General features: G+C 40.1%; 4 protein-coding genes across 7 annotated transcripts in view; 2 read left to right on the top strand and 2 right to left on the bottom strand.

The window, feature by feature from the left end:
* LOC102301082 (filamin-B) overlaps positions 1–4117 on the top strand; it is a 64865-nt gene extending 60748 nt beyond the window's left edge. For all 4 annotated transcript variants that reach the window (XM_014338923.2, XM_014338922.2, XM_014338921.2 and 1 more), the window contains 5 exons: positions 1146–1278; positions 1435–1611; positions 1782–2000; positions 2228–2434; positions 2583–4117. In XM_014338923.2, coding sequence (XP_014194409.1) covers positions 1146–1278; positions 1435–1611; positions 1782–2000; positions 2228–2434; positions 2583–2770 — 924 coding nt within the window. In that variant the 3' untranslated portion in view covers positions 2771–4117. The remainder of the gene's footprint in view (positions 1–1145; positions 1279–1434; positions 1612–1781; positions 2001–2227; positions 2435–2582) is intronic.
* An 872-nt stretch (positions 4118–4989) lies between these two features.
* Positions 4990–9994, top strand: LOC102300755 (E3 ubiquitin-protein ligase TRIM35). The gene is made up of 4 exons (XM_005938862.2): positions 4990–6408; positions 7570–7714; positions 7789–7978; positions 8051–9994. Exons 1-4 carry the CDS (start codon positions 5447–5449, stop codon positions 8203–8205), a joined length of 1452 nt encoding a protein of 483 aa, XP_005938924.1. The 5' UTR covers positions 4990–5446; the 3' UTR covers positions 8206–9994.
* Positions 9995–10828: 834 nt separating this feature from the next.
* LOC106632295 (E3 ubiquitin-protein ligase TRIM39) lies at positions 10829–13594 on the bottom strand. The gene is made up of 2 exons (XM_014338950.2): positions 13440–13594; positions 10829–13321 (listed from the first exon to the last, which is right to left on the bottom strand). Exon 2 carries the CDS (start codon positions 13302–13304, stop codon positions 11925–11927), a length of 1380 nt encoding a protein of 459 aa, XP_014194436.1. The 5' UTR covers positions 13305–13321; positions 13440–13594; the 3' UTR covers positions 10829–11924.
* Positions 13595–13827: 233 nt separating this feature from the next.
* LOC102312996 (zinc-binding protein A33) lies at positions 13828–17355 on the bottom strand. The gene is made up of 2 exons (XM_014338949.2): positions 17075–17355; positions 13828–17005 (listed from the first exon to the last, which is right to left on the bottom strand). Exon 2 carries the CDS (start codon positions 16986–16988, stop codon positions 15480–15482), a length of 1509 nt encoding a protein of 502 aa, XP_014194435.1. The 5' UTR covers positions 16989–17005; positions 17075–17355; the 3' UTR covers positions 13828–15479.
* Between the last annotated feature and the right edge of the window lie 2954 nt (positions 17356–20309).

The raw sequence follows: 20309 nt of genomic DNA, 5'->3' as shown, positions 1-20309 counted from the left end.
ATTGATTTTAAATTGGATTCAAAGCGACATCTTAAACAGCCCGAGTCGGTCGATCCTCAACAGCTGCACAGATACTCAAGTTAAACTAAAGTTCTTTATGCAACTGCTCTCATGGATATGACCACAGCCAGGCAAACGCATACAGTTTCCACTTTGACTTAAAAAAGGGTTCAGTCTGCTTTAGGTTCACTTGGTGTCTTGAGTGGGTTTACTCATTTTAGTTTAGCTCTTATTAATTGTTTGAAAGTGTTCAGTTTTTAGTATTTAATGTAATTATAATACAGGTGTGGGTCTGTCAGGTGTGGACTTTTAGATACTACAGTATAAACATGGTAATTGGGGTTTGAATGGCAGACATCCCAGCAAAGCTTCCAGATGCTTGTTGGGTTGAAGGACTTTATCATGTAGACGATGAAGAAATTTCTTTTAGAAATTGAGTTTTATGTGCATTTTATCTTAAGGGTGGCCACTGTTTCACAGGTTTGTACTAGATTTATTATGTAATGTAAAGTAAAAAGCTCTTTCGAGTGGCTGAGTTTGGGTACCTGTGGTCAGGAAGTCGTCCGTGCAGTTTTGCCTGGCTCTGGTCATCCCTCGCTTTGTCTGGTGTGGAACTGTTGGTGTTTCTCTTGTGTTTCATTTAAAGGCTTTTAACAGTACAATCATCCGTTTCATCAGCTCCTGGGTGTCCCAGCTGCAGCAGACAGACTTCCTTGTGTCTTCTTAGAGACTGTAGTTTGTTTTTGTCTATCGCTTGAGACATTCTTCTGCTCTGTCTGCATTATTTATGTTTGTTCATTTTGGCTCTTGCAGTTCAGACAGAAGATAAAGATCTCAGTTCTTAATGAGAATAATGAATCACTGCTGTAAGACCAAGGAGATGGAAACGCTTTAAACCAGAAAGTAGATCAGCTTTATGACATTCTTTCCTCATAATAAGACTAATCTACTGACAGTCTAACCCTTCTGAGTCTGTCTGCTGGAGTTGCACTAAGTGGAGCTCAGGTAAGAGTAGAGCAGAGGATATGCACTGAAGTTATTTGTCTTTAGCACTCTGATCTTCAAAAACCTGTGTGTGTGTTTAAGATGTTTTTCCTGTTCGTCAAATGTCCGTCCTGTACACTGACTTTGTGCGAAACCGACAGGAGTCTGGTCTGAAGGTGAATCACCCAGCATCCTTTGCGGTGCGTCTAAATGGAGCCAAAGGCAAGATGGATGCCAAAGTCCACAGTCCCTCTGGAGCTCTGGAGAAGTGTGTCGTCACAGAGCTGGAAAGAGGTGTGTGTGTGTGTGTGTGTGTGTGCCTGGGTTTTTTTGTTTATTTTTTTTAATTGTAAAGGTGATTTCCAGAGGATTTATGGAAACTTCAGTAAGAACAAAGGCACATACTATGAAATCGCTGCAGCTAACAGACCCTTCTGTACTGTCTTCTAGACAAGTACGCTATCCGGTTCATCCCCAGGGAGAATGGCGTCCACACCATTGATGTCAAATTCAATGGCTCTCACATCCCGGGAAGTCCTTTCCAGGTCCGAGTCGGGGAACCAGGACAGACTGGAGAGCCTGGTTTGGTTTCAGCATACGGATCAGGACTGGAGAGAGGAACAACAGGTGAGTAACTGTTTTACCTGCTGCAGCCTTAAATTTTTCGCTTCATAACTGCTGTGAGCCTGTTTAGAGCATAAAGTTGAGCAAAGTTCAGTGTGATTTATCCACTGCTCAGTTTTCATGTATACCAGCTTGGAGTTGTTCAACAAAACATCACTTCTTAAATCTTGCAGGTACCCAGTCAGAGTTCATCATTAACAACACTAAGGCAGGCCCCGGGTCCTTGGCTGTGACCATCGAGGGCCCGTCAAAAGTAAAGATGGACTGTCAGGAGGTTCCCGAAGGCTACAAGGTGCAGTACACTCCCATGGCACCTGGAAACTACCTGATCAGCATTAAATACGGAGGCCCAAACCACATCACTGGGAGTCCCTTCAAGGCCAAAGTCACAGGTAAAATGCTGCTCTTAGTTAAAGCTGGTTACAAATGTTCCGTGATTCAGATTTGGATCACTTTTCAAGTTCATCCAAGCCCAAATTCTGGTTTTAAAGCAATATAAACTGCTGGATCGAAAACTGCAGACTTCACATAACCTCTCTGGCAGTGGTTCATAACAAGAAATGGCTGTTGAATCTGCCTGCACCACATGGTAAAGTTAAACTTTTTTCCTGCCTTTCAGGTCCTCGCCTTGTGAATGTAACAAACGCCAGCGAGACATCAACCCTGACACTGGATCCGGCAATTCGGGCATCCAGCAGCTTCACGCAGAGCGCCATGCCCAGGCTGGGTGACTCCGATGCCAGCAAGGTGGTGAGCCGAGGAGCTGGCCTGAGCAAGGGCTTTGTGGGCCAGAGGAGCAACTTCACTGTCGACTGCAGCAAAGCAGGTACGGAGGAACTGCGTGTAGAAGCCTTTTAAGAGAATAATTTAAGTATTTCCTTTCAGTGCACAGGTTAAAACTCACAAAGATGAAAAGTCACATATTTAAAGATTAATTTGCTATCATACATACTTGTTCTTCCACCTCCTCCCAGGTAAGAACATGCTTCTGGTGGGTGTGCACGGCCCACAGGTCCCCTGTGATGAGGTGCTGGTCAAACACATGGGCAACCTGCAGTACAACGTCAGCTACGTGCTGAAGGAACGGGGCAACTACATCCTGGTGGTCAAGTGGGGTGAGGACCACATCCCGGGCTCCCCCTTCCACGTCGCCGTCCCCTGATGAGCCAAGAAACTTTCCGTCTCTCCTCCTGCACCATTTTGCATCCCCATTTGAGTTAAGACACATTAGCTGCACTACAAATAACTGTCCAGTGAACAAGCTGCTGAGCAACGTTTTCTCTGCTAACTTTGTTTTCAGCTCAAATCAGATGATTTTTGAGGATTTTCTGAAGCAACTCATTTACATTTTGAAATGTTTCTCCTTGATATAGAAAAATGTCAGAATTAAAGAAAACCGAAAATAAATGCACCACTGAATAGAGACTTTGAACTCTTAGACACTTTTCTGGTAGTGAATCATTGAAGCAGAATGGTAGATGTACTCTAGTTTACTAGATTGAACTGACTGAAGGTAAAAGATCTAAAATCTGTCGATTTAAAACTGCCCTGCAATTTTCAATTGGCTCATTTTGCACTTGAATTTTTATCCTAGATTCGTGAATTAACGTTTGCTGGTTTTACACAGGTAGTTAATGCACCTGCACATCAGCTGGTATTGAACTGAATATGTTAAGTTTGAAGTGAAACAAGTAGATCCGAAGCTTTTAAATACCTATGTGCAAAAATATATATGCATAACTGGAATTTCACCTTGACATGAGGTTTCCTATAGTTTAAATGCACGATGAAGAGAATATGCTACTGGTTTAGCTGGGAACCGGGCGGTTATCACCACATCTGTGCAGAACCTTTCCTCAACAAAATTACTGAACCACTGTGATGGAAAAAAGAAAAGTGATCATCTCAAACATCTCAAAAAAGGAGAACTGGATTTGTCTTTGAGGAGTTTTTTTGTTTGTTGTCCGTGTCATTAATTTACTCCAAGACAAACTAAACTGTTAAACTGTCAAACTGTACGCCAACTACTGATGTTTAATGTTTCTTGCGCCTAAACTAGCTGCCAGAGTCCCACGTGTACTAAAGGTTGCCATAACGAGTCAATGATTGTTTAAGATGCCTTCACACTACTGTTTCCTGCACTGTTCAACAGACTACTTAATTATGTGCTGGAGTTTAGATGTCCTCCTGTCTTCTCGCTTGTTTCTTCTTGTATTTTCATACGAGCAGATCTGACTCAGTTTTGATTGAAAACAGATCTAAGATGGAAAATTAAAGGTCAGAACTTTAGTTTTTGTGTAAATCTGAAAATCTACATGAATTTAATGTTGCCTTATCACTGCTACTTTTGATACTTAAGAGATGGAAGTTGTGGGGTTCTTTTGTTTGTTTGTGGGGTTTAAGGGGAAACTTCTCATTTTGTATTGGGGAATTGGTGTTTTAATGTGAAACTAAACCCTGAGATATGATGTACATTTGATAATTAAAATAAAGAACAGTTAGAATGTCAGAGTTAAGTGTTTCATTTCATTGATGTCATGTCTCCAGCTGTCTTCCAGTTTTATTGGATTGGCACACAATGCAAGTGGAAAGCTGCCTTTTATTTGGCAGGCAGGAGTTTTTACGACTGTCTTTAGTGCCAAATGTTGGTGTGCCTCATTTTGTATAGCAGGATTATGGTGCCATGATTTGTGCTGGAGTGACCAGAGTGGGCAGGATTAGAAATGAATAGAGGGGCAAGAGAAAAATCTATTATTTACATTGGGTTTTAAGTTTAAATTTTATCGACGCACCTATTAATTCCTCATTGTAGCAAAAATTCTCCGATTGTACTCTGTCAATATCCCATAATCCACTAATTTTTCATAAACGGGATCCTCTTCCCTCAATATGTCACATGCTGTCACAAAAAATAGCTGAAAAATATATTTTAGTATTTTTGGACCAATCACAAATTAAGTACGTACTTTAAATATCCTTTCCACCCAGAGCTAAAGAAATCCCTGCATAATGACCTTCATCTATCCAGTGCCATTTAAAGGTAAAGACTTAGTTTACAAGAAGCACATTATTGTACTTTAAAGGTAAGAGCAGAAAATCTCATTGTTTCGGGTATTATGGAAATTGCTTGGTGAGTGGTGTTTTTATTTCCCTCTTCTATTAAAAACCCATCGGTGCCTGTTGGAGCTAATGTTTGATGTGATAGTGGGGGGGCCTTATTAATATAAAAAATAAAGACCCACCCACCTTCACTTGATGGCAAAGGTAATTAACTATACACATTTCAGAAATCTTGGTTCTTTATTAGGAAATAATTGAAACATGTTTCTGCCTTTATATTGTTTGACAATTTGTGTAACACATCTTATGCAGTGATTGTTGTTACTTACTTAGCAACCACAGTTCTATTGTGCCTAAGGATCGTCTCAAACTGCTAAAGCAATATTTGTGGAAAAATAACAGCTGTGTTAAAGGCATCATGAACAAGTTTGAAGCAAACGCACTGCCAGGAATGTCACGTTTTAGTTTTCTAACTTTCTCCCACATTGGATGTACTATTAACGAGCTCTGGTCGACTGACAGTACCTCGCGATCACTGTTAAACATTAAATAAGTGACACATCTACCATCTAAATATTTTTCGCAGTTGTTGGTTAACAAAACGCACCTTTGTTCTGGTTAAACTGCAATCTGTAGCTGGTTATCCAAACCAGAAATTTCTTCTTCCTCTGAGAAAAGCACAAGCAGTGCGAGAGAGAAGCTTCAGCTTAAAGACAGAAGACCGACACAGAGACGACGACAAGGAAAACCTGTGTTTTCAGCTTCTCTCTGAGAAAAGATGTCTTTCCAGTCCGAGGAGGATCTTTCCTGCCCCGTCTGCCATGATATCTTTAGGGATCCCATTTTCCTGTCATGCAGCCACAGCTTCTGCAAGATGTGTCTGAAGGACTGGTGGGCACAGAAGCTGGAACAGCAGTGCCCAGTCTGTAAGAATATATCTGAACAGAGTGACCCACCCTGTAACTTGGTCCTAAAGAACCACGCTGAGGCCTACTTGCAGGAGAGAGATCAGAGTGCTTCAGTGGAGTCTGAGGTTCTGTGCTGTCTGCACTTTGAGAAACTCAAACTCGTTTGTCTGGACCACCAGGAGCCAGCCTGTGTCATCTGTCGTGATTCGAGAGCACACGTCGACCACAAGTTCAAACCCATTGATGAGGCTGTGCAGGATCACAAGAAAGCGCTTCAGAAATCTCTGGAACCATTACAGGACAAACTGAAGGTCTTACAAAAAGTGCAAGAAAACTTTGATATAACACAGCAACGCATAAAATTCCAAGATCAACACATAGAGAAACAAATCAAGGAGCAGTTTAAGAAGTTTCACCAGTTTCTACACGAGGAAGAGAAGGTCAGGCTCAACGCTTTGAAGAAGGAAGAGCAAGAGAAGAGTCAGAAGATAAAGGAGAAGACTGCGGCTTTGAGCAGAGAGATGCCCTCTCTTTTACAAACAATAGGAGCTGCAGAGGAAGTGCTGAGAGCTGAAGATGTCTCATTCCTGCAGAACTACAGCGCTACACTGAAAAGTGTCCAGCAGTATCCCTCAACGTATGATCCACCGCTGGTCTCAGAAGCTCTTATAGATATGGCTAAGCACCTGGGAAACCTGACTTACAACATCTGGAACAAGATGAAGGGGGTGGTTTTTTACGCTCCTGGGACTCCAAACGCTGGTCATCCAGAACACTCCGTCTCCGAAGATCTGACCAGTGAGAGGCACCAGTCTCCTGACAAGCCAGAAAGGTATCCAATTTTTCTGTCTACAGGAATTCCCACTAAAGGGTGTGGTGGACTCCAGTAAGGTCAATATTCCTGAGAATACTAACAAAAAATCTACTGGGTTTGGGATTTAGGAGAAAAATACAAATGACTGATAGTGTTAGGATACTATTATTACCTGCTTTGATGACTTAATTCTCACTGGGTTTAATCTGATGTGGGCCATCTGATGATCTACGTTTTGGGCCATTTTTAGTATTGGATGAAGTACAAAGTCCTGTCTTTTCTTCTTTGTACATTTTATTTTGAGGTGGGTTAAAATTCACTTTCTTTTTTTTATTCAGCACCTTTCAAAATTAGACACAGTAAAAAGTTCAGCATCAGAATCTTTTGGTGTGTGATAATGAATAACTAATTTAGAGGTTGTGCTTCTGATTTGTCTATTCAACGATCAAATGAAGGCGACAGTGCAAAGGTAAAACCCTCTTAACAGGAAGAACCTTCCTGCAGAACCAGGCTCAGGGAGGGGCAGCCATCTGGTGTGACTGGGTATGGGTAAGGGGAGGAAGACGGGACAAAAGACATGCTGTGGGAGAGAGCCAGAGATTAATAATAACTAATGATTAGATGTAGAGCGGGGTATAAACACAAGGTGAGTGAAGAAGAAACACGTAGACCTATTGGAGCGTAACTAAGGGAGGATTCAGGGTCACCTGATCACACCCTAACCATAAGCTTTGCCAAAAAAGTTTTATGCCTAATCTTAAAAGTAGAGAGGGTTTCTGTTTACCCAGTCCAATCTGAGAGCTGGATCCACAGAGGTGGTGCCTGAAAGCTGAAGGGTCTGCCTCCAGTTCTACTTATATTATTCTAGGAACAACAAGTAAGCCTGCGGTGTGAGAGTAAAGTACTCTAATGGGGTGATGTGGTACTATCAGGTCTTTAAGGTAAGATGAACACTGATTATTTGGGACCGTGTATGTGAGGAGATGGATTTTAAATAATATTCTGGATTTAAACGGACACCAGTAAAGAAATATCTCTTGCCAGTTGGCATAAACTGGTCAGATGGTTGTAGCTAAAATATCTGGGCCTTTTCATATCTGGTTGCTGCTGTGGTTCATACTGTTGTGCCCTGAGAATCAGAGTCTGTGCTGATTGTCTCTGATCTTTCGGTCTCTTCAGGTTTTGGATTCTGTCCACTTACGATGCCAGCAAAGTACGAGCCAGCGGCCCTGGGCTGACTAGCAGTGTCTCTGCCACATTTCCCGCTGAGTTTAACATTGACGCTAAAGATGCTGGCCAGGGTGAACTGAGCGTGCTCGTCGTGGTCTGTATCAGACACACTTATATACATACGGTAAAACAGATATTTCACTTTAATTTCCGTTCCTTCCTCTTCAGGACCAGGGTGGTAAAGATAAGCAGGCCAGCATCCATGACAACGGGGAAGGTACATACCGGGTATCATACGTCCCCAACCGTGACGGCTGGTACACCATCATTATAAAATATGGAGGTGATGACATCCCAGCATCACCTTACAGAGTCCATGCCACATCAGCTGGTGCTGCCAGCATGTCCGCATTGAGTGGTATGTGACACAGTCTGACATCAAGCATCTCATCTTTTAACCAATTTGATTTATTTATGTGTCCTCCCCCAGGTCCTGACATGCACCCCACTTTGGCTTTTGGTGAGGAGATGTTTTTGTATCCCATTTCAGTGGCAGCACCGTTGGAAGAACACAGCCCTCATTTGTCGCACATTGTTGGGTTATATGGACTGCAGCAAGATCTGCAAAGTCCACAATGGCCATGAAGCCCGCTAAAGCCAGAAGTGATTAACTGCTAAAGGGAATAGTCTGACTTTTACTTTAGAAAGACTTAAATTATTCCCATTAGCAACACAATTACACAATTTAATCAATTAGCTAATGTAGTTATGAGACTAATCATTAAAGATTATATTGCTATATGAATGTTATTAAAAATGGGAAATGGTTGAATTTAAAAAAATGATAATAACTTTTTATAAGGCATCTTTCTAAAGAAAGTTACAAGAGACAAAAGTAAAAGGAGATACAAATGAGTAATAAAGAGAATGAAAAATCAGCCAATTAAAGCTAATATAAAAAATAAATTACATTTAAAATGATCACTGAGACAAGATAATTTAAATAATTATGAAAGACAACAAATGCTCAAAGTGGAGGTGTGGAGGCACAGGAAAAGCCTGAAAGAGATACTGTTCCAAAGACAGGATTGTGGGATAGCAGAGCCTCGGCTGAGGACCTCAGGTTACGACCTGCTCGTACGATGTGAGGACATTTGAAATATACAGTGGCATGAGCCCAGATTGGACAGCAACATCAAATAAAATCTATTTTAGAAATTGATAGGTAGCCATTAATAAGTGTTGCTGTGCGTGTGTTGGACGCATCAGAACCAGTCATGATTATTCTGTCTTTTGCCCATTTAGCTGCAGGAAGTTCTATGGCATCCAGCGTTTAATTTATGGATACAGTACATTGAGTTTGGAAATGGTTCTAAAATTATCCAACAGAGTCTAGAGAGAGTATTTTCAAAAGAGGTTTTATGAGGTTTTTAAGTATTTAGCTACAATCTGTTAATTCTGTTGTTGTACATTTTATCCTACTTGTGCTCAAGCCTCTGTAATACAAACATGTCACGCTTGCCAAATGTTTTCTTGCATCTTGTTCTTTAAATATCGAATCCCAAATAAAGAAAATCTCTAAAGAAATCTCCTACAAAATGATCTTCATCCATCCAGTGCATTTTAGAGTTTAACATTTGATTTAGAGCAATGAATGTGTTTCCTGTGCAGTTTATGGAAAGAGCAGATCATCACACTGCTTCACACTCACACACTGGTACTCTGGAAACAAGTGTCTATGGGTGATGTTTGACAGATATTCATTAGTCCATCTCCTCCCGACTTCCTCTGACATACTGAACTCTGTGCCACGTTTTCCCAGCATGCAGATCTTTTGGGACAAATTTTCCTGGTTGAAGCGTGGGGTGGGGGGACAGAGGTAAACTGTTTGAGGTAATATGGCTCTAGGCCTCTGAAATCATCTGAAATCATGGAGGCAAGGTGGTAAGTGTATGGGTTTTTAAAAAAATAAAATAAATGACATAACATTAATTACCTATAAAACTGTGTTTTATAGCAATCAGTAGATCTGCAGACATATCATATGAGATCAAGGAACAAACATTCAGACAGACTGAATATTTCACTGTGAGTTTACCATCTGGTACAGTACATTATTTACCCCAACAAAATTTGTCCCTTGACAAATGACTCAATATTTGTAAGTCCTCTTTGAAGGCATCGTTTTGTGCTAGTTTAATAAGCACAAGGTCAGTTGTCAGTGTTCCTGTCATGGACATTTATGGGTTTTGCTGTTTTGTCTTTTTTGGCTAGTTGCTGAATTCCCTGGATTTGCTGCTGTATGCCATTGTGGAAATGTTTACGTTTGTCAGAATTTTTTCTCTCTTTCATTACTTTGTTTGTGGTCCTTGTTTCATGGCCTGGGGTCAGTTTACCCACTGTTTTTTGAGTTTGTTTGGACCAAAATTAATACTGTAACCATAAAAAAAAATTAAACTATAAATATTTTCAAATAATATAACTAAGCAGATCCACTCAGAAAACAAACCAAAGTCAAACTAAATTAATTTTTTTTTTTTTGGATGGAATTCAAATAAAAGCCAATTAGAAAATACAAAACTGTAATAACTCTGCTGAGAACAAAGTTCTTCAAATATCCACTTCCACCCAAAACCAAAAAAAGGATACAACAAAATCATGAATGTTTTCCATCCTTCGCGTACATTTTGAAGATTAAGATTTGGGTTTGAGAACAGTGAAGTGATACTAAAAAAGGAGAACATCTCGTTTCATGCTGTCATACCTAGCTTTTGTGCAAATGGTTCACTAAGTGGTTAACCCGTGGAAGTATCTTTGCTGATGAATGATTGCAATCCGACTGAGCGTGGCATGATCGGCGACATGGCCGTCTCCTGTGATTTATAAAAGACTTAGAATAGCAGGTTTAAGTTTCCCATGCCTGGTGACAGGCACCAGAATAACTCCATCAATCATTCCAGTATTTTTAACTATGTTTCACATGTTAGCGAGAACATGGGGCGGTCGCCCCGGCTTGGACAGTCTCGGTTGTTGTGTCCTTGGGCGAGACACTTCACCCGTTGCCTACTGGTGGTGGTCAGAGGGCCCGGTGGCGCCAGTGTCCGGCAGCCTCGCCTCTGTCAGTGTGCCCCAGGGTGGCTGTGGCTACAATGTAGTTTGCGATCACCTGTGTGTGATTGTGTGGATGACTGGTTGTGTAAAGCGCTTTGGGGTCCTTAGGGACTAGTAAAGCGCTATACAAATACAGGCCATTTACCATTTATCAGAGGGAAAATTAACATTAAATTACCAACCAATCAGCACATTAAAGATAACAGGTCCTGTAGTCACGGAGATGTGATTTGATGTTACTGGATGGAACAGAATAACTAACTTGAAGAAAACTAAATAAAATATCCAGCTAATTTTTTCAGGTTTAGTCCCACTTAATCCAGTTTGTCAAGAAAACCAACCGAGCAGGTATTGGTGCAAATGTTTATTGAGAATAGGATGTCTACATGATAACTTGTGTTATAAAACCTATTACATCATCAGTTTTCCCCTGATAAATCATCCATATTACAGTGCAGGAAACCAAAACAAATACAAGCTGCACTCAAATGACAACACCTGGAACTAACAGGAACTGAAATAGAAAGAAACATTCAGAAGGAAATGAAAACGAAATGCATTGTTGGGAAAACATTTCAACATAGGAGAAATAAAGAGCTGACTCGCTATAGTGTAAAGTATTTTAGTAGCCACATATTGGATAACTGAATTCAAACATAAAAACAGACAGACCTCATACATTTAGTAGATAACATATCTGTTGACCTCCTAAAATGAAAACTGTTTAACTGGAGCAATCCACATAAATGCCAGATAATCTGTTACTTACACAAACACATCATTTTATACATTCAAGCATTAAAGCTGAATAATTTGAGATTATCACTTCTCTTTTGTATGATTACCAAAGTGTCTCATAAACAACACAAAAGAAGGATTCATCATATTGGACTGAAATTCAATTTCAGTTGAGACTCGTTACAATCACTCGCCCCAAGGTTTTTTAGGTTGTAACAGTTGGTATCACAGAATTTAAAAGCCACCTTACATATGGTTATAAAGCTATAAAACACCGTCCTCTGAAAAGGATTTGTACCCCAAATCTATATAAACAAACTGCCCCATTAGACTAAGCTGAATCATTTCTCTACAGTTAAAATAGTATTAATATGAGATAAATGTGTCATAGCTGTGAAGTGTATTTATTTATTTTAAACAAGGATAGTTTTATCATGTGAGCTCTCTAACTAGTTGTCATGCAATTTGTGTGTTTATTTCCACCACTTCTGGCTTCATGGCTATAAACTACCACTCTACTTCACTGATGCGGGCAACATCTTCAGTGGGATTTTACTCAGATTACTTACGTATGGAAACATCTTCTCAGTGAAAGTGTGTGTGAAGGTGTGTATTTGTGTTTTGGTGTCAGGATCAGAGAATGACACCTTCCCCCTGTTCCAGTCCAGCTGAACTCTGACCTTCTTGACCGCCTTTAAAAAAAGAACGATGGAAGACTCTGGCAGGGAGCGCACGGTGTATTCACCTTTATAAAACCCTAGCCTCCATAATCCAGATTGCGGCTCTCCCTTCCTTTTGACAGACTCTGCTAACACACCGACTTTCCAGTCTGTGCTGTTTCCAACTTCAACATCCCAGCTGTGAGTGCCTGAATAAAAGCCCTCGGAGGCCATAGCAATCGGGTAGAAGTCAAACCTCTCTGGATTGTCGGGAAGCTGCCGTTTCTCACTGACGCTCACACTGGTCAGATCTTCAGAGATGAGGAGATTTGGCTGGGCAGAGTTTGGGTCCAGAATCACAGGAGAGTAGGAGACCATCTTCTTCATCTTGTTCCAGATGTTGTAACCCAGGTTGCCCAGGTGTTTGGCCACATCTATCAGAGCTTCTGAGACCAGCTGTGGGTCATCCAGCTGGGGGTACAGCTGGACCATGTTCATTGTACCCTTGTAGTCCTGCAGAAAAGCGACGTTTTCAGCTTTCAGCTCCTCCTCTGCAGCTCTGATTGTGGCCGAAAGAGCTGCCATCTCTCTGCTCAGAGCAGCAATCTTCTCCTTCATCTGCTGACTCTTCTCTTGCTCTTCTATATTCAGAACAGCCAGCCTGGTCTTCTCTTCCTCATTTAGAAACATGCGAAACTTCTTAAACTGCTCCTTGATCTGCTTCTCTGTTTGTTGAGCCTGGGTCTTAATGTGTTGCTCTGTTATATCAAAGTTTCCCTTCGCTTTTTGTAAGACCTTCAGTTTGTCCTGTAATGGTTTTAGGGATTTCTGAAGCTCTTCCTTGTGATCCTGCGCGGCCTCATCGATGGGCCAGAACTTGTGGTCGACGTGTGCTCTCGAATCACGACAGATGACACAGGCTGGCTCCTGATGGTCCAGACAAAAGAGTTTGAGTTTCTCAAAGTGCAGACAGCACAGAACCTCAGACCCTGCCGAAGCGCTCTGACTTTTCTTTTTTAAGTAGGCCTCAGCGAGGTTCTTTAGGACCAAGTTACAGGGTGGGTCACTCTGCTCTGACATTTTCTTACAGACTGGGCACTGCTGTTCCAGCTTCTGTGCCCAGCAGTTCTTCAAACAAGTCTTGCAGAAGCTGTGGCTGCATGACAGGAAAACAGGATCCCTAAAGATGTTATGGCAGACGGGACAGGAAAGATCCTCCTCGGACTGGAAAGACATCTTTTCTCAGAGAGAAGCTGAAAATACACCGAACAGAATTGTATAACAGGAAGGCGGCCAGGTTTACTTTCACTTTTGGTTTGTGTTATAAACATAATATTTCGTCTCCTTAGAAAAGAACAAATGAACTCTTACCTTAACTATACTAGTTTCGCCTTGTTTTCCTTTCTCTGTTTTGATTTTAACCTTGAGATAAATTTCTCACCCAGACAACGCTTTTGTTTTTCTCAGAGGAAGAACGCCCAGGCTTCCGTTTTTGTTTTGTTTTTTTACCCATAGCTGAAAGAGCGTAGTCAGGTGGGCGGAGTTTTGTCAGAAAGGAGACAAAGGTGTGACCTGTTTTAAAGTGCTCCTAAACTATTCCCATTTTAAAGCTTTTTCAGCAGTACAGTAGTTCAGACATGGAAACAGACAAAAAATAAACTCAACATTAACAACAGCTGTCTTATTAAATTAAAGATTGTGGAGGTATGTAAAGACTACAGGAGAGGCCTCAATATGTCTCACTCCAACTTTATTAACGGCTTCACTAGAACTCCGTATACAAAAAGCGCCAAACGTCCACCCCATCACTTCCCTTAACCCTGGGTGTGAGTGGAGCCACCTGGTGGTCCGACCCCCCCCCACCCCAAAGACACGTGAACGAGGCTGGTGTAGGCGAGAAGGACAGGCAGTCGGTTGGAGGGTGCTCCTGGGGGGAAAACCAGAGTCCATTCACCCCGTGGCAGGAGGGCGGCCAGAAGAAGAAAAGGATGAGGGGGGGCTCTAACTGATAATGAACATAACTACAGGCTTGGAGGTCCTGAAAGTCAGGTATAAAAGGAACGGTTTGGGGGTTTAGAACACATTTTGTGTAATTATAACAATGTGATTTATGACCCTGTTACACAGACATTCAGTGTAATACAATCAATCCACTGATCTTAATGTTCTCAGGTAGGATGGCTCAAAATACCTGTAACAATCAGAGTAACAAAATGAGTATTAAAACAAGAAAAAAGAAGAAAAACCAACAAAAATGTTTTAATTATTCAGCTGTGAGGTCATTTTTTAATAAAAGAGATTTGTTGCATATTTAGTCTTTTAGGGACTCATCATGTGAACATGATTCATACTTTCAGTTTTTTGAATAAAAGGCAGTTTTATTTTCTATTGCAGCCCCAAATGTAATATTATCAGACAAGATTACTTTGTACTTTGAAAGTCTGTATGGATTTATTTACACATTTCAACTAAATGGTGAATTTGGGGGTTTTACCTTAAGAGCTAAAAAAGATCCTTTTTTGACATTTGAAACATTTACATCTTCAAAAACTCTGAGGCCAAATGTACAACACTGAATTGTTTACACCGAGTCAAACCTGCTTCATCAAAGGGGTTCAGTGTTCCTTTGGGTCAAAGGGTCCACTGATTTATCTGTGTTCACCTCTTTAAGTTCACTTTGTGTTTGTCTCCACCTAGTGGTCGATGAGAATTACTGCAAATCAGTTCAATCATTTACCTGCTACCAGACAAAAGCTCTTCTCAATACTCAGTTAAAATGCAACAGAGTAACCAGAGAAAAAATGAATTCAAAATGAAATATATTTACCGTTTAGAAGATAACAAACAGCTGCAAATATTGTTAGTTTGATAAAAAATAGTCTACTTCATGTGTTGCAGCCAGTGTTTTTGACAGTCACAACCTCATAATACAACCTTTTGTTTGTACTTATAGTGTCTAAGTGATCTGTCTCTGTATGACACTAAGGTGTTATACAAGTTTGTGTATGCACCATAAAATAGGGCTGTGTAATCCTGTGTTCTTTTTTTATTCTGTTGTACTTACCTTTCTTTATCGCTGTGGCCACTTTCACTGACAGCTGCAGCCAATCCCTCTGTGCTTGACTAATTGAACTGGACCTAACTACTCTGTGCTCTTAGTGCCTTTTTAGCATTTTTATAGAATTAGCTATCAGATCATTTTCAGTGCAGAACAAAATATCATTTGTTTTATGGATTTTATGGTCCAATTTTGTTGAGCTAGTATTTCTTTTTAGTTTGTTGTTTATCAGCTTTAATTAGCAGGAATGAACTGCTTTGCGCAGTTTTTGCAGTTTGCAACCAACCTAGTATTTTATAGGTTTTAGAGGTTTTTTACACTTGAAGGGAAAACATTGGTATGTGGCTATAGTGTCAGTCATCATCATCATCATCATCATCATCATCATCAACATCATGAATAACATCATCGTCATCATCAAGAATGCCATTAACTGTTTCACCACCTTGATCGTGATCTCCTTCACTATCAGAGTCTGCACTGTCATGAGACACTCGTGGTAATATCTTCAATGGCAGTTCGTTCTTGGTGTAAACAAATGGAAAAAGTTTCTGAGTGAAAGTGTGTGTGAAGGTGTGAATGTTGATGTCAGGATCAGAGAATGACAGCTTCCCGCTTTTCCAGTCCAGGCAAACTCGGATCCTCTGGAGCTTTTTCTTTGGATGAAAGGAGGACGAATCTAGTGGGGAACGTATGAAATAACTACCCTTACTGAACCACACAGCCCACAATCGACACTTAAAGTCTGTTTGTCCCTTTCTTTTAGTTGATTCTTCAGCCACACCAACTAGCCAGTTTGGACTGTCTCCAACTTCAACATCCCAGCTGTGAGTCCCTGAGTCGAAACACTCTGAGCCCAGGACGATCGGATAGCCATCAAACCTCTCTGGATTGTCAGGAAGCTGCTGCCTCTCTCCAAGGCTCACACTGGTCAGATCTTCAGATATGCAGAGGTGTGATTCAGCTGTGTTTGGATCCAGGATCACAGGAGAGTAGGAGACCATTTTCTTCATCTTGTTCCAGACGTTGTAGGTCAGGTTGCCCAGGTGTTTGGCCACATCTATCAGAGCTCCTGACACCAGCTGTGGATCATCCAGCTGGGGGCACTGCTGGACTCTGCTCACTGCAGCCTTGTAGTTCTGCAGGAAAGCAATGTCTTGTGCTCTCAGCTCCTCCTCTGTGGCTCTGATTGTTTCTGAGAGACTTGCTATCTCTCTGCTCAGAGCTGCAATCATTTCACTCATACTCGCACTCTTCTCCTCCTCTTCCTCTCTCAGAGCAGTGATCCTGGCCTCCTCTTCCTCTTGCAGAAACTGGTGAAGCTTCTTAAACTGCTCCTTGATCTGCCTCTTTGCGTGAAAGGCCTGAACCTTAATGTGTTCTGCTGTTTGAACAAAGTTTCCTTTAACTCGTTCAAAGGCCTTCAGTTTGTCCTGTAAGGGTTTCAGTGAGATCTGGAGCTCCTTTCTGTGATCCTGCGCAGCCTCATCGATGGGTCTGAATCTGTGGTTGCTGTGAGTTTTTGAGTCTCTGCAGATGAGACACGCTGGCTCCTGATGGTCCAGACAGAAGAGTTTGAGTTTCTCCGAGTGCAGACCGCAGAGCGACTCGGACTCTGCTGAAGCACTCTGATTTGTCTCCAGCAAGAAGTTCTCACACAGGTTCTTTAACACCAAGTTACAGGGTGGGTTTTTCTTTTTAGATGCACTCTTACAAACAGGACACTGGCGTATTTCTTTCTTTCTCCACCATCTTTTCAGGCAGTTTCTACAAAAGCTGTGGCTGCACGACAGAACAACAGGGTCTCTGAATATGTCTCGACAAACGGGGCAGGACAGCTCTTCTTGGATTCCAGACGACATTTTATCTGTGACTGACGCTGTTAACAAACCACACAAACAGGAAGTTAGAAAGTTACTTCCACATTTTTAGGGCTCTAAAAACTCACGTAAACGAGGTGAAGTAATCCCAAATCTCTTCTCCTTCTGTGGGTTTTGTCTTCTGGTGAATAATATTGAATTTTTTTTTACAGAGTTTGAAGTTTCCCCTCAGTTGAAAAAGATCTGCTTCCTCTTTTTAGTAACGTAAGTCAGGAAACACGTGGAGCGCGCTCATACGTCAGAGGTGCTACATCACTTTAAATTTGTTTATAGTATTGAAGATATCAGTTAAAGAGACAGCATCATCTTCCGTGGATTACTTTAGCCTCTATCCACCAAGATGAGTTCATATAATGTATCATGATTTTTTTTTTTGCCTCTGTGCACCACGAATTTTTTTTTTCAATCAGTATGTGATTGAAGTCCAGATTTTCAAATTTAACTCAATGAAGTTAATGAAAAAAAGTCTTTGTGTAGGAATTACATAGATTTTTATACAAAGACCCCCATTTCACAAGCTCAAAATATAATTAGACAAACCAACGCCTTGAACATGGGCTGCTTTTGAAACAGCTCTTGTTGTCAGTGACTGTCAGAAGTCTATAACTGCTTTTCCGCAACTGCGCAATCTCTTTTACATTTCCGGCCTTCTTCTTCTTGAGTGTAACCAGTGGTTTGCGCCTTGATGTAAACCCTCCTCTACATTCATGAAGGTATTTATAGATTGTGAAGTTTGTTTTTCTTAACCATGGAAAAAATTATGTGATCATCTTCTGCAGTTGTCCTCAGGCCTTTTCATGTTGCTGTGCTTGCCAGTGCAATCATATTGAGAGTTTGAGCAAACAGCTAACAACGCACTTTCAAGACTCTTTAATTTTGTAGCATCTTCAACTTAAAAAAAAAACTAACTTGAGACTTGAGTCAGTGTGAAGTGGCATCATATGTCTATAAAAGTAGAATTTTTAGGTATCTGTACTTTATCTTAGTTTTTATTTTTCTGACAACTTTTTAATTTTATCAGTGACACATGATAAACTGTAGATTTAAATTTTACATGTAATGTCATAATTTTAATTACTTATTGGATTTTATATGTGTTATGATGAATTATGTATTTTCATTTTGTGAAATCTCCAGCAAAATAAACAAAGCTATACAAACTTGGTTTATTCAAATACTGGGTAGTTTTGTCCAAAATAAACAGGTTAGTTTGCAGTACTGTGGCGAATTCACAGTAAAGCACTGTGTTGGACTGATGCAAGGTGGTTGTGGTGCTCATGGTTTCATTTAGATTTAGGTTACATCAAGTGTAGCAATTTGCATTTAGGTTGACGATGCTTGGACTAATTAACTAAATTTCATCTCTATACCAACTGTATACTGTCTAGCATAAAGATAGTGTAAACAGTGTAGGGGATGGACGTCAGTCAAGACAGCAGGTCAGCTGATCGCTGCATGTACACTAAGAAAATCTACCGAAGCTCACAGTAGAATATTACTGTGAGTTGTGATTGTTTTCTGTGTGCTGAGCAACTAAACAGTTTCGATCATTACCTGCTAAATCCCACTGTAACTCCCGATTGTACTAATTTTCCTGTTTAGGTGTGGAGGTGAATTCACCATCTACAATGTAAGGAACAGAAAATTGTTATTTTTTAAAACTCTCTTTCACTTCATGTGTCCTACATAACAGATCCAAGCTTTCATGAGAATTAGAATTTAGACTGGAGTAGCATTTGCGTCCTCATGTACTAATATTGTTTTATATTATATTAATATAGTGCATGGTTCAGTTATCTTTTACAAGAATGGTTAGCAGAATTGTCCTTCAAAGAAGTACTTTTTTCTTTCCTGCGAGTACATTTCAGAGCCTGTATTTCACTTTTACTTGAGAAAAACAGCTGCTACAGTATTTCAGCTGTTACTGGAGTATTTGTAAACACAGGTACTTGTACTAAAGTAAAGGAAGTCTGTACTTTTGCCATCTGTGATAAAATGTAAGATGTAATAAACTACTGTTGCAGTGAAATGACAATAATTTGTATGCATAATCATAAAGATCTGATGCAAAATTATTTGCAGATATTTTTTCCAAGTTTAAAAAGACAAAAAGCAAGGAAGGTCCAACGAGTGGGACAAACATATTTTCATAAAATCTGCTGTTTAATAAAAACCATGGCACAGATAAAATGTGGAAAAAAATTGAAGTTTTACACAGATGAAAGTTATCGATCTATAAATCACACAATTTTGTGATTTAAAAATAACATCTAAAGACAACTATGTGATTTTACTGCATTAGAAAAGAGACATTCAGATGGTTGTTTTTACTCTGCTATGAAACAAAATACTAAGCCATGAATAATGAGTCTTAAGGCACTGCTGGCTCATATAGATCACAGTTCAGTATACAAGTCAAAAATACCTAATTGATGGTGACAACACCAACTCTGTCTGTAGAAATAATTAGCCAATAAATACATTAGTAAACTGACCAAATACACAACACCAAATTAAGTTTTTGCATTAAAAAAAAATCAAACTTATCATCTCTTCGCAACTTTTCAGAAGCAGCCGTAAACGCACAGATGTATAGATGTCACGTTGTGCTCTATAAACTTATGAACTTAAATATATATATATAGTAATTTAATTTATTGATAAAAGATGTTATCTGGATCCAGAAATCTTTGTACCATTTAAACTACAATATTGCACCACTATCTCTGGTTTTGTCATTTCTTGTTTAAATTTTAAGCGCTTAGCAAAGAAACTCTAGTTTTTTTGTTTTTTTTTAAAGAAATGTTAGTACATATACTAATAAGAAGCTCAATCTAAATGCAAAAGACTATAGCGATGGTATAACAGGCGTTATTTTATAACCCATGAAAACAAAATCAGTGCCAATCAGTTTGCAGCTAAACATAGTCACCTAAAGAAGAAACACGATTTCCTCTTCACTACTTTCAATCTGAAGTTGAATTTCATATTTGTGGCATTTTTTTTTACATGTTAAGTGACAAGTTTAAATCAGACTGTCTGTACAGTGCATCAAACTAAAAAAAAATCCGAGCTCTTTAAGTCGATGGTAAATGTTTTATTCTTTCTTTTGTATTTTCGTTTTTCTGCAGGTGGACTCCTCAGTGTTTGCAGACAGCCGTTTAGCCTCGACATGCATCTGTCTGAGGGAGTAAGGTTAGCGCACAGCCAATAGGAAAATATACGCAGCCTGTGCAGGGCCAATGGTTATGTGGATCTTGACGCGCTAAGAACACTCCTGTAAAATACATTCTGAATATCAAA

The sequence above is a fragment of the Haplochromis burtoni genome, unplaced genomic scaffold (genome assembly GCF_018398535.1).
Source record: "Haplochromis burtoni strain Fernald_Lab_line unplaced genomic scaffold, NCSU_Asbu1 Contig_183, whole genome shotgun sequence".
NCBI lineage: Eukaryota > Metazoa > Chordata > Actinopteri > Cichliformes > Cichlidae > Haplochromis > Haplochromis burtoni.
Note: the sequence above shows the minus strand (reverse complement) of the source record. Positions and strands in the feature narration are given on the sequence as shown.

Bases quoted from the DNA above. Each gene is read 5' to 3' on its own strand.
- LOC102300755 (XM_005938862.2), top strand. From the start codon at position 5,447: ATGTCTTTCCAGTCCGAGGAGGATCTTTCCTGCCCCGTCTGCCATGAT. The intron at 7,715-7,788 runs GTCTGTATCAGA...CTTCCTCTTCAG, and splicing joins AACTGAGCGTGCTCGTCGTG to GACCAGGGTGGTAAAGATAA. The intron at 7,979-8,050 runs GTATGTGACACA...GTCCTCCCCCAG, and splicing joins CAGCATGTCCGCATTGAGTG to GTCCTGACATGCACCCCACT.
- LOC106632295 (XM_014338950.2), bottom strand. From the start codon at position 13,304: ATGTCTTTCCAGTCCGAGGAGGATCTTTCCTGTCCCGTCTGCCATAAC.
- LOC102312996 (XM_014338949.2), bottom strand. From the start codon at position 16,988: ATGTCGTCTGGAATCCAAGAAGAGCTGTCCTGCCCCGTTTGTCGAGAC.